This window comes from Salmo salar, chromosome 09 (genome assembly GCF_965601325.2).
Source record: "Salmo salar chromosome 09, fSalSal1, whole genome shotgun sequence".
NCBI classification, from domain to species: Eukaryota; Metazoa; Chordata; class Actinopteri; order Salmoniformes; family Salmonidae; genus Salmo; species Salmo salar.
In genome coordinates, this window is record NC_138299.1 from 88,267,507 (window position 1) to 88,280,128 (window position 12,622).

At 47.3% G+C, this 12,622-nt stretch overlaps 1 protein-coding gene across 2 annotated transcripts in view; it reads left to right on the forward strand.

Moving 5' to 3' along the window:
* Positions 1-12,622, forward strand: part of gpc4 (glypican 4) — a 72,797-nt gene that overhangs the window by 55,053 nt on the left and 5,122 nt on the right. The window contains exons 3-8 of one of the 2 annotated variants that reach the window (XM_014212964.3): positions 8,189-8,586; positions 10,363-10,528; positions 10,862-10,992; positions 11,487-11,633; positions 11,741-11,865; positions 12,045-12,226. In XM_014212964.3, coding sequence (XP_014068439.1) covers positions 8,189-8,586; positions 10,363-10,528; positions 10,862-10,992; positions 11,487-11,633; positions 11,741-11,865; positions 12,045-12,226 — 1,149 coding nt within the window. The remainder of the gene's footprint in view (positions 1-8,188; positions 8,587-10,362; positions 10,529-10,861; positions 10,993-11,486; positions 11,634-11,740; positions 11,866-12,044; positions 12,227-12,622) is intronic. The other variant, XM_014212965.3, reaches the window with a different exon arrangement.

Below are 12,622 nucleotides of genomic sequence, written 5' to 3' on the forward strand. Positions count from 1 at the left end.
TGATGAGCTTTTTTGAACAAAACTACATTCGTTATGGACCTGTGATACCTGGAAGTGACATCTGATGAAGAGAATCAAAGGTAATGGATTATTTACATAGTATTTTCGATTTTAGATCTCCCCAACATGACGTCTAGTCTGTATCGCAACGCTTATTTTTCTGGGCGCAGTGCTCAGATTATTGCAAAGTGTGATTTCCCAGTAAGGTTATTTTTAAATCTGGCAAGTTGATTGCGTTCAAGAGATGTAAATCTATAATTCTTTAAATGACAATATAATATTTTACCAATGTTTTCTAATTTTAATTATTTAATTTGTGACGCTGACTTGACTGCCGGTTATTGGAGGGAAACGATTTCCTCAACATCAATGCCATAGTAAAACGCTGTTTTTGGATATAAATATGAACTTGATAGAACTAAAAATGCATGCATTGTCTAACATAATGTCCTAGGAGTGTCATCTGATGGAGATTGTAAAAGGTTAGTGCATCATTTTAGCTGGTTTTATGGTTTTGGTGACCCTGTCTTTGACTTGACAAAACATTACACACAACTCTTGTAAATGTACTGTCCTAACATACTCTAAATTTATGCTTTCGCCGTAAAACCTTTTTGAAATCGTAAAACGTGGTTAGATTAAGGAGATGTTTATCTTTCAAATGGTGTAAAATAGTTGTATTTTTGAAAAATTTGAATTTTGACATTTATTTGGATTCAAATTTGCCGCTCTTGAAATGCACCTGCTGTTGATGGAGTGCACCACGGGTGGCACGCTAGCGTCCCACCTAGCCCATAGAGGTTAAACAATGTTAAGGCAATGCTACTAAATACTAATTGACTGTATGTAAACTTCTCACCCACTGGGAATGTGACAAAAGCAATAAAAGCTGAAATAAATCATTCTCTCTACTATTATTCTGACATTTCACATTCTTACAATAAAGTGGTGATCCTAAGACAGGGAATTTGTACTTGTATTAAATGTCAGGAATTTTGAAAACAGTACAAATGTATTTGGCTAAGGTGTATGTAAACTTCCAACTTCAACTGTTGATGTTAAACAGAAGGGTGTGTAATATTGACCCTTGTGGGACGCCAATGTTATAGTAAAAAGTCCTACTGAGTGTCCCCCAAACGAACCATTTTACTTCTGTTTGTCAGATAGGAATACATCCAACTAATGACTTCAGTGGACACAAAGGGAGGATAGTTTGGATAGGAGAACTTCATGATTCACAGTATCAAAGGCCTTTTTAAGATCCAAAAAGACTGCACCGACTTCACCACTATGTCCAGTTTAGATTTAATGCACTCCAGAAAATAGTTGGCTGTTTTGGTAGAATGGTTAGTTCTGAATCCACATTGCATTTGCTGTATTGAGTTGCCCTGAATGAGGTGATCAGTCAGATGATCAGCCACCCATCTTTCACCTACATAATACTGATTACATAAATATGCATTATTTTTAATTGCATTTGCATTGGCCTATACAATGCAAACCTGCATAAAGCAATCATCCCTGTGAGTTCTATTGTCCAATTGCAGTGGTGGTCTGTGTAAAGTCTAGTTTTAAATGAATTCCTATTAAAAAGTACAATGTTGCTGCAGTTTTACAGGGTTTTCAAAACTCCCTAGGGCCAGTAGTTTTTCCAGAATTTCTTTAAAACCATATGACCAGTTTAGAAAATACCTGTGTACCTAGCCGGCAGGTAGCCTAGTAGTTATGAGCGTTGGGCCAGTAACCGAAAGGTCAATGTTTCGAATCCCCGAGCCGACTAGGTGAAAAATCTATTGGTATTTCCTTGAGCTAGGCACTTAACCCTAATTGCTCCTGCAAGTAGCTCTGGATAAGAGCGTCTGCTAAATGACTCAAATGTAAATCTGATCCCTTGCAAATATACATACCTTTTTACAACTACTAATGAATCGCTGTCAGATCCTATAGGGTCCTGATGTATACCTGGGTAGGTTACCAGATTAGTAAATGCTCCGGGCCCCAGGGAAAACAATTTGCCCCACCACTCTGGGACCTGTGGTGCCACCTCTGCATCAGGGCATCATTGGTCCCAAAAATTGTAGCATTCAGTTTCAAAGACTGGTAGTGGGGGAAAAGGTATGCCATTTGTAAAACATGTGTGTCCAAAATCACTGATGCATTTCAATTGCAGTAAAATTGGTATTTGACACTTAATTGACATGAGGACTCGAAACCCTAAATTAGGGACTTGTGGCTTGACTCACCCTGAGCTGTGGAACTTGGGACTTTACTTGACACTTGCCCATTATTACTTGGGACTTGAAGATTAAGACTTGCTTAGGACTTGCAAAATTGTGACTTGGTTACATCTCTGGTAATTCAGTTTAACCTCGTAAACAATTCATTTCGACCCATTGTTTATTTGAAACAGACGTTTATTTTCTGAATTGTGTGCCATTGCCCGGCTATAAGGGACAGGCGCCTATTTGAGACTCAGCGTTTTTATTGAAGTTTTACAGTACCCGAATTTAGTTGTTCCGTTTTGCAAGAGTTTGGATTAGTGATTACACCCCAATTCTCACATTGAGACGTCCAGAAGCAGCCATTTCCTACGGACGTGTCTGCCACGGTGCTCAGTGTCTGCCATGGGAAACGTGCCTGCGGCTCGTTGTATTTAGTGGCTGGAGATGGTAATGATGATGGTGGCTAATGGTTCATCTGGAGCTGGAGACAAACACAGACACACAGGAAGTGGTAGAGCAGAGTCCTCATGTGCCTGGAGTTAGGAGTCATGGCCAATTAAGTACGGGCCAGAAATAGTTCTCGCTCTCTTTTATCTCCCTCTGACCTGGGGTTTGTGTTTGTCCCTGTCTGTCTGTCTGGGGGAGCTAGCTATGTCTGGGATTAAGCCCTTCTGCCCCAGGACACACGCATCAAGACCCATACATCTCCAGCACTGCGGTCCTAACAGCAGGAGGGGTGGAACCCCACAAGAGAAGGGAGCAATTACTGTGAGGATAGAGGGGGGAGGAGGGAAGTCCAATTCTCCTTATGGGAGGAAAGGGGAGGGAGGAGTGTTAGGGAGGTCGGTCAGCTCCTCTCTTGGGGTGATGGATTGGGCCCAACATCAGTGCTTCATATTTTGGGGGCGGGGGAAGAGATTCTTCCAGGCTCTCTCTCTCTCTCTCTCTTTTCTCTAACAAGATTCTTGCTGTCAGGATCTACATTGACTCTCACACGAACACACACAGGTTAAGCGGCTATACTGCCTCATATGTCCTTAGTGTTTCCCTACACACCATGATCCCTTTCCTTTAACCTTTCACCTACATTTTCCTTAACCAATGGTTGAGCGGTAAGCACATTTCTCTTCAGGAGAACCCTTAAGGGAGTGTGCTGCTCCACGGCCTCGCTGTTGGCCGACGGCTGTATGTCATAAACCGTTTTTAATGATGAATCAAGATGCCAGTGTAATGCTGCTTTCATACTAGAGACCATAGCTTCAGCCAGAGAAACCCGCTCAACTTTAATCCATCTTTAAAAACAACCAGAAGTTACAACTAGAAGTGTGTTTTGTGCTACCTTGTTACTGACCCCCTGTACATCTTTGCCAGCACTGATCTTTTGGGTGGGAAGTGGTGGCTCATTAGTATGTCTGCATAGGCAGGATGATGGGCCTGTCCTCCCTCCTCCCCTCCCTCATGTCTCCTTTCACTGACTTTAAACTTGTGGCAACTGACATTCCAGAGTGGGGGGTGGTGGGGGGTAGAAGGACCTTTTGTTTTAATCTCTGTCAATGGAGCGTGGAGTTTGGTGCCCTCTCCCCTGTCTTTGTGTGTGGGGGACGTGAATGGAAGTGCTGCAGTGTTTCCGGTATCCTTGGTGACACAGTGGGGATTTGGAGTTAAAAAAGCCCTCAACTTAACCCTCCCCAAGCCGCCCCCATCCCTCCCCCACTTCGTTTTTCTTTTTAGATTGTCAGTCTGAAGTGGAAGTGACAGCGCCGCACTTGCAGTGTGTGTGTGTGTGTGTGTGTGTGTGTGTGTGTGTGTGTGTGTGTGTGTGTGTGTGTGTGGTGTGTGTGTGTGTGTGTGTGTGTGTGTGTGTGTGTGTGTGTGTGTGTGTGTGTGTGTGTGTGTGTGTGTGTGTGTGTGTGTGTGTGTGTGTGTGTGTGTGTGTGTGTGTGTGTGTCCTGGTGCCTGAATTCAGGAGCGTTTGGTGACTCCCTCGGAGAGAGCATGGGAACTTTACATTTCAAAGCCGGGCAGAGGGCACACAGAAACTACAGCGGAACCGAAGCTGTGTGTACAAGGAGAAAGAGATGAGACGGGGGTGAAGGGGGGGTGTATGGTGCCGCGCATGAGAGGGGGGGTGTATGGTGCCGCGCATGAGAGGGGGGTGAAGGGGGGTGTATGGTGCCGCGCATGAGAGGGGGGTGAAGGGGGGTGTATGGTGCCGCGCATGAGAGGGGGGGTGAAGGGGGGTGTATGGTGCCGCGCATGAGAGGGGGGTGAAGGGGGGTGTATGGTGCCGCGCATGAGAGGGGGGTGAAGGGGGGTGTATGGTGCCGCGCATGAGAGGGGGGGTGAAGGGGGGTGTATGGTGCCGCGCATGAGAGGGGGGTGAAGGGGGGTGTATGGTGCTGCGCATGAGAGGGGGGTGTATGGTGCCGCGCATGAGAGGGGGTGTATGGTGCCGCGCATGAGAGGGGGGTGAAGGGGGGTGTATGGTGCCGCGCATGAGAGGGGGGTGTATGGTGCCGCGCATGAGAGGGGGGTGTATGGTGCCGCGCATGAGAGGGGGGGTGAAGGGGGGTGTATGGTGCCGCGCATGAGAGGGGGGTGTATGGTGCCGCGCATGAGAGGGGGGGTGTATGGTGCCGCGCATGAGAGGGGGGTGTATGGTGCCGCGCATGAGAGGGGGGTGTATGGTGCCGCGCATGAGAGGGGGGGGTGCGCGCAGAGAGGGGGGTGTATGGTGCCGCGCATGAGAGGGGGGTGTATGGTGCCGCGCATGAGAGGGGGGGTGTATGGTGCCGCGCATGAGAGGGGGGGTGTATGGTGCCGCGCATGAGAGGGGGGGTGTATGGTGCCGCGCATGAGAGGGGGGTGAAGGGGGGGGTGTATGGTGCCGCGCATGAGAGGGGGGGTGAAGGGGGGTGTATGGTGCCGCGCATGAGAGGGGGGGTGAAGGGGGGGTGTATGGTGCCGCGCATGAGAGGGGGGGTGAAGGGGGGGTGTATGGTGCCGCGCATGAGAGGGGGGTGAAGGGGGGTGTATGGTGCCGCGCATGAGAGAGGGGTGAAGGGGGGTTTATGGTGCTGCGCATGAGAGGGGGGGTGAAGGGGGGTGTATGGTGCCGCGCATGAGAGAGAGGTGAAGCATTTTGCAGTGAGTCTGGAATTCTCATTTTGTTCAGATTAAGAAAGTGGGGGTAGCGGGGGGTTCGTGGGAGAGGGGTGCTGGATTATTTGGGGGGTGGGGGGTGATGGACATTCCTTAGGATGAAGTAGGTCATTGTTCCCCGTCTCTACTGAAGAGAGCCTTCTGAAGGAACTGACCAACTGAAAGCATTGGAGGGAGAGAGCGAGAGAGGGGGGACAGGTCCCTATATGGAAAGGGAGGAAGGGGGAGCAGTAATCCTATTGAAAATGCCTCTGAAGGACAGACCAAGAGGAGCAGGGAGAAAGGAAAACGAATGGAATGTGACAACAGAAAAATGCCATTGGTGGTCAGTCTGAGGCGGCTTGATGTGGAGAGACGTTTCTGTTGAATGGCAGTGGGTTTACAGGAACCAGGCAACCACCTCTCCCATATTCAGCCTCTCTCTCTCTCTCCCGCTAAGAAACTCTAACTCCACCTCTCATCCCCCCTCACTCTTTTCTTTCTCTTCCTCCCTTCCCAACCGTTTCTCTTCCCATACAACCATTCCCATGGTGTTTTTTTTCTGCTGAGGGATTTTATGTGCTGTCCTGCTGTTGGGACACTGCTATTCCTGCTGTTGGGACACTGTGCTATTCCTGCTGTTGGGACACTGCTATTCCTGCTGTTGGGACACTGCTATTCCTGCTGTTGGGACACTGCTATTCCTGCTGTTGGGACACTGCTATTCCTGCTGTTGGGACACTGCTATTCCTGCTGTTGGGACACTGCTATTCCTGCTGTTGGGACACTGCTATTCCTGCTGTTGGGACACTGCTATTCCTGCTGTTGGGACACTGTGCTATTCCTGCTGTTGGGACACTGCTATTCCTGATGTTGGGACACTGTGCTATTCCTGCTGTTGGGACACTGTGCTATTCCTGCTGTTGGGACACTGTGCTATTCCTGATGTTGGGACACTGTGCTATTCCTGATGTTGGGACACTGCTATTCCTGCTGTTGGGACACTGTGCTATTCCTGATGTTGGGACACTGTGCTATTCCTGATGTTGGGACACTGTGCTATTCCTGATGTTGGGACACTGTGCTATTCCTGATGTTGGGACACTGTGCTATTCCTGATGTTGGGACACTGTGCTATTCCTGATGTTGGGACACTGTGCTATTCCTGATGTTGGGACACTGTGCTATTCCTGATGTTGGGACACTGTGCTATTCCTGATGTTGGGACACTGTGCTATTCCTGATGTTGGGACACTGTGCTATTCCTGCTGTTGGGACACTGTGCTATTCCTGCTGTTGGGACACTGTGCTATTCCTGCTGTTGGGACACTGTGCTATTCCTGCTGTTGGGACACTGTGCTATTCCTGCTGTTGGGACACTGTGCTATTCCTGCTGTTGGGACACTGTGCTATTCCTGCTGTTGGGACACTGTGCTATTCCTGATGTTGGGACACTGTGCTATTCCTGATGTTGGGACACTGTGCTATTCCTGATGTTGGGACACTGTGCTATTCCTGATGTTGGGACACTGTGCTATTCCTGATGTTGGGACACTGCTGTGAAGGGAAACCAGTACATACAGGACAATGTCAAATGAAATAAACATCCATCTGTTTTGATCATAACCCCTCTGATTTTCAACCCTATTGTCAGCTACAGGAGGACTGGTCCCAAATGGAACCCTATTCCCTATATAGTACACTATGGGCCTCGGTCAAAAGTAGCGTACTATATAACCCTTTTTTTTTTGCCTTTCGTGAACTAGCACTTGACTTTTTCCCCTTTCTACCTCTGACTTTGCTGATAGTACATACATTCTTTCCTCAATTAAGTAGCTATGACTTGAGATGTGGTGGTCCCACCTCGCTGCCTTATGATAAATTCTATAACTAAAGTCGCTCTGGATAAGAGCGTCTGCTAAATGACAATGTATAGGGAATAGGGTGCCATTTTGGATGCAAGTCGTCAGGTTTTCTATAGCCTGGAGCTATGGATTCTGAGAGTGCTGTGCAGACCTAAATCTGTCTCTCTGGAGTACCATTCTAATGCACAGTCACAGACACACTGCCAAAAACATTATTGAGGAGACGTTCAATCTGGTTGTGGAAATGTACAATAGGACAGGGGTTTTTAAACTGGGGTCAGCGGCCATTCAAGGGAAATGCCAGTTTGATTTTGTTCAAATGTTTGAGCAGAGGAACACAGCACTAGCCATGGTAAAATGCATAGAATTGTAGGAAATTAACATTCTTTATTTTGATCTAGCTCTAACATTTTCAGTCTATTTACATTTGTCATTTAGCAGACACTCTTATCCAGAGTGACTTAGTTTGTGCAATCATCTTAAGACAGCTAGGTGCGACAACCACATCTGTCATAGTATATTTTTCCTCAAATTAGCTATAAGCAAAGTCAGTGCTAGTAGAAAAGATGTACAAATGGTCAAGGTTGAGTGTTAGTTCACGAAAGGCAATATTGTAAAAAAAATGTAATGCCAACTTCAACTGTATGTTTGTTTTTAGATATAAATAGAATACATAGTTTCAACCTCTGGCAGAGTAAATATGGTATTAAGATGAGGTTGATTAAAATCTGCTCCCCCTTCCATCCACATGTTCTGGAAGATTTACAAAGCCATTATCTATCACACTGAGAATGCCACAAATGACATTTCCTCAATATCATATCACCTCATAATAACCTCTGTTAATTTTCTATTAGGTTCACAAATATAGCCTATCATTTCAAAACTGTGTGATGTTGATATTCAAAGTCTTAGCTATGCGCTATTGTCATACTTACACTCTTTCTTTCCTGTCTGCAGAGTTCTTCCGCGAGTTACTGGACAACGCGGAGCGCTCGCTCAACGACATGTTCGTGCGCACATACGGCAAGATGTACGTGCAGAACGCCGAGCTATTCAAGCACTTCTTCCAGGAGCTGAAGCGCTACTACGTTTCGGGCAGCGGCGTGGTCAACCTGGACTCCATGCTGTCTGACTTCTGGGAAGACCTCCTGGAGAGGATGTTCCGATTGGTCAACGTCCAGTACGAGTTCAGCGACGCCTACATGGAGTGCGTCAGCCGCCACACCGAGCAGCTAAAACCGTTTGGAGACGTGCCACGCAAGCTCCGCCTCCAGCTGACACGGGCCTTCGTGGCGGCGCGCACCTTTACCCGCGGCCTGGCGCTCATGCCCGAGGTGGTCAACAAGGTCTCCACGGTAAGAGGGATGTTAATGCGTAGTATTACATATACAGTGCTTTCAGAAAGTATTCACACCCTTTGAGTCTTTCAACATTTTGTGGTTACAGCCAGAATTTAAAATGCATTGCATTGAGATTTTGTATCACTGATCTACACACAATACCCCATAATCCTGTTTACAATAAGGCAAAACTGCAAAAAATGTGGCAAAGAAAAGGAACTTTCTGTTCCGAATACAAAGCATTATGTTTGGGAAAATCCAACACATCACTCAGTACCATGCTTCATATTTTCAAGCATGGTGGTGGCTACATGTTATGGGTATGCTTGTCATCGGCAAGGACTATGGAGTTTTTTTTAGGATAAAAATAAACCGAATGGAGCTAAGCACAGGAAAAATCCTATAGGGAAACTTGGTTGTCTGCTTTCCAACAGACACTGGAGATGAATTCACCTTTCAGCAGGACAATAACCTAAAATACAAGGCCATATATACACAGGAGTTGCTTACCAAGATGACATGGAATGTTCCTGAGTGGCTAGTTACAGTTTTGACATATTGGCTTCAAAATATATGGCAAGACTTGAAAATGGTTGTCTAGCAAAGATCAACAACCAACTTGACACAGCTTGGGGAAAAAATGAAATGGTAATGTACAAATGTTGTACAATCCATGTGTGCAAAGCTCTTAGTCTTACCTAGGAAGACTCACAGGTGTAATCACTGCCAAAAGTGCTTCTACAAAGTATTGAATTGGGTGTGATACTTAAATTTCTGAATTTCATTTTCAATAAATTGGCAAAATTGTCTAAACATTTTTTCACGTTGTCATAATGGGGTATAGTGTGTAGATGGGTGAGAGGAAAAATCTTATCTATTTTGAATTTAGGCTGTATATCAACAAAATGTGGACTATGTATGAAGACTCTGAAGGCCCTGTGTATTAGTTGAATTATAGCATCTCTGTGATGGGATATGTTGGTTCAGTGTCACGTAGGATCCAGGGAGGATGTTGAGAAGTAGCATGAAGTGCCCTTAAAGCCTCCTGTGTAGAGAGAGTTGGTCTGGCAGTGCTTATCTGTAGCCTTGGTCAGTGTTCTCATGCACTGAAAAGCTGGTTTAAACCCCTAAATAGACAAACATTCCCATACCTGGTTCCCAGAATAACAACCTGTAATGTTTGACCAGGTGTGGGGAGTTCAGGTGAACATTTCTTCCTCACCCTCCTGTGTTTTCTAACCTCTGTGGAAAGCAGGTGACATTTGGGACACTGTCTGAATGGGAGTTGAAGATTCCATAATGTTAAGATTCCATAATGTTTTGTTGTTAGGTGTGTGTGTGAAGAGAGGACATGATAGGTTTCTAGCAGTTTTGGAAGTGACTCATTAATGATAAGATACTGCACATTGGACTTTCACTATAAATCACATTGGGATTTGAGTGATAATTTGATGTTGTGTGTGTGTGTATATATATATATGTGTATATGTGTATATATATATGTGTGTATATATATGTGTATATGTATGTGTGTATATGTATATGTGTGTATATGTATATGTGTATGTATGTGTATATGTGTATGTATATGTATGTATGTATGTATGTGTATATATATATATATACTGATCTTTATCTTAAACCAGCAGGCAGGACACTAAGACTAATATATATATATTAGTCTTAGTGTCCTGCCTGCTGGTTTAAGATAAAGATCAGTTCATTCACCTCATTTAACTTAGTGACCAATGCATAGGGGTACAAACTCCCTCCTCTTTCCCCCTCCCTCAGGTCAATGTGTCCCCCAGCTGTGTGCGGGCAACCATGAAGATGATGTACTGTCCCTACTGTTCTGGCCAGATTTCCCTCAAGCCTTGTCAGAACTACTGTCTCAATGTGATGCGTGGCTGTCTTGCCAACCAGGCCGATCTCGACACCGAGTGGAACAACTTCCTGGGTAAGGGCTTCCATATCCAACAAGGAACAGCTCACTCTGCTGTGTGTTAGTCTCCTGCCACGCTGTCCCCCACTGGGGTGCCTCTGGTGCCTGCTACCCCCTCTCTGTGTGGCAGCTTTACTGGGCCTTATTTTGGGCGCCTTGTTAAGTCCTCTTAGGATCAAAACACTGACACTGCTGTGTGCTTCCCCCTGCTGGTAGAAACAGGACAAATTGCCCCATAGTGAAAATGGTCGAAAGAATCTAGGCCCCAAAAAGATTATAGTGCTTCTTCCAGAAGTATTTACTTAGGGTGTGGTTGTTTTCATTGTGACTGAGTTGTCTTATTCTCAGATGCCATGTTGAGTCTGGCTGAGAGGTTGGAGGGGCCCTTCAACTTCGAGTCTGTCATGGATCCCATTGACGTCAAGATCTCTGAGGCCATCATGAACATGCAGGAGAACAGCATGCAGGTGTCACAGAAGGTGAGTCACTTCCTGTCTGGTAGCACGTCCGTCAGCCCGTCCGTCCGTTAGCCAGCCAGCCCGTCCGTCCGTTAGCCGGCCAGCCCGTCCGTCCGTTAGCCGGCCAGCCCGCCCGTCCGTCCGTTAGCCGGCCCGCCCGCCCGTCCGTCCGTTAGCCGGCCCGCCCGCCCGTCCGTCCGTTAGCCGGCCCGCCCGTCCGTCCGCCCGTTAGCCGGCCAGCCCGTTAGCCAACCAGCCCGTCCGTTAGCCAGCCAGCCAGCCCGTCCGCCCGCCCGTCCGTGAGCAGGCCAGCCCGCCCGTCCGTGAGCCGGCCAGCCCGCCCGTCCGTGAGCCGGCCAGCCCGCCCGCCCGTCCGTCCGTCAGCCCGCCCGCCCGTCCGTCCGTCAGCCCGCCCGCCCGTCCGTCCGTCAGCCAGCCCGTCCGCCCGTCCGTCAGTCTGGTTGCCGTCCCGTCAGTCTCTGTACATGCCACTCACTCTACTCTCCACCCTCCAGGTGTTTCAGGGGTGTGGTCAGCCTCAGCCAGGTAAAGGCTTCCGGTCCCGTCGTTCAGTCAAGGAGACAGGATTCACCGGTCGCTTCCGTCCCTACAGCCCCGATGCACGGCCCACCACAGCTGCTGGCACCAGCCTGGACAGACTGGTAAGTCTTCGTCAGACATCGGGGCCCAACCAGCAGCCTCAAGTTTTTGCAAGTCTTTCAAATGGACTTAGTATAAATGTGTGATCCATCTCTGTTTGCCTACCCAGACGACGGATGTGAAGAAGAAGCTGAAGCATGCTAAGAAGTTCTGGTCTACGCTGCCAGAGACCGTGTGTGTTGGAGAGAGGATCACGTCTGGGGATGACTGTTGGAATGGAACAGCAAAGAGCAGGTTAGTTTGGCAGGTTGTTTTCGCAGGTCACTCCCTTGACACAGACACCAATCAACTACTTTTGACTAGGGCCTGTAGGGATGGAGCCACTCACTCTAAAGGCATAAAGTAAGGTTGCTGCAGAACGAATTAGTGTGTCCTGTAGGATCTCCCCATTCACTCACACCCTTCTTCCCTAGGTACGAGTCTGTTGTTATGGGCAACGGATTGGCCAATCAGGTGTCCAACCCAGATGTGGAAGTGGACATCACAAAGCCAGACCTGGTGATTCGCAGTCAGATCGCAGTGTTAAAGGAAATGACTAGCTGGCTGAAGGCTGCCCACAGCGGCAACGACATCTCCAGCGACCAAGGTGAGGATGGTAAGCCTTAACAGATGAACTGACTATTTACACAGCCTATTTACCACACCTCTCCAGAGAACTTGACGACGTCACCACAATAATGTGTGCACTACTGAGGAAAAAGGCTGTGTGTTGTCTTCTGAACGGTCAGATAGCTAGCAAGAAGCTGTGTTGACGTGTTTTGACTCTTGTTACGTCTATGCTAATTTGGCAAAAATTAGCAAGCTAGCTAGCCAACAATGTACAGGTAAATGACAAAATAAAGGAAACACTTGAGTAAATGAGGGATACAAATTATTTGGAACGCAGGTGCTTCCACACAGGTGTGGAGTAACATCCCACTATGCTTCGGTTCATGTATAGAAATGTTGGCTAGGCCCAATTGCCCATTAATTTTAGCTACCATGTCTGGAT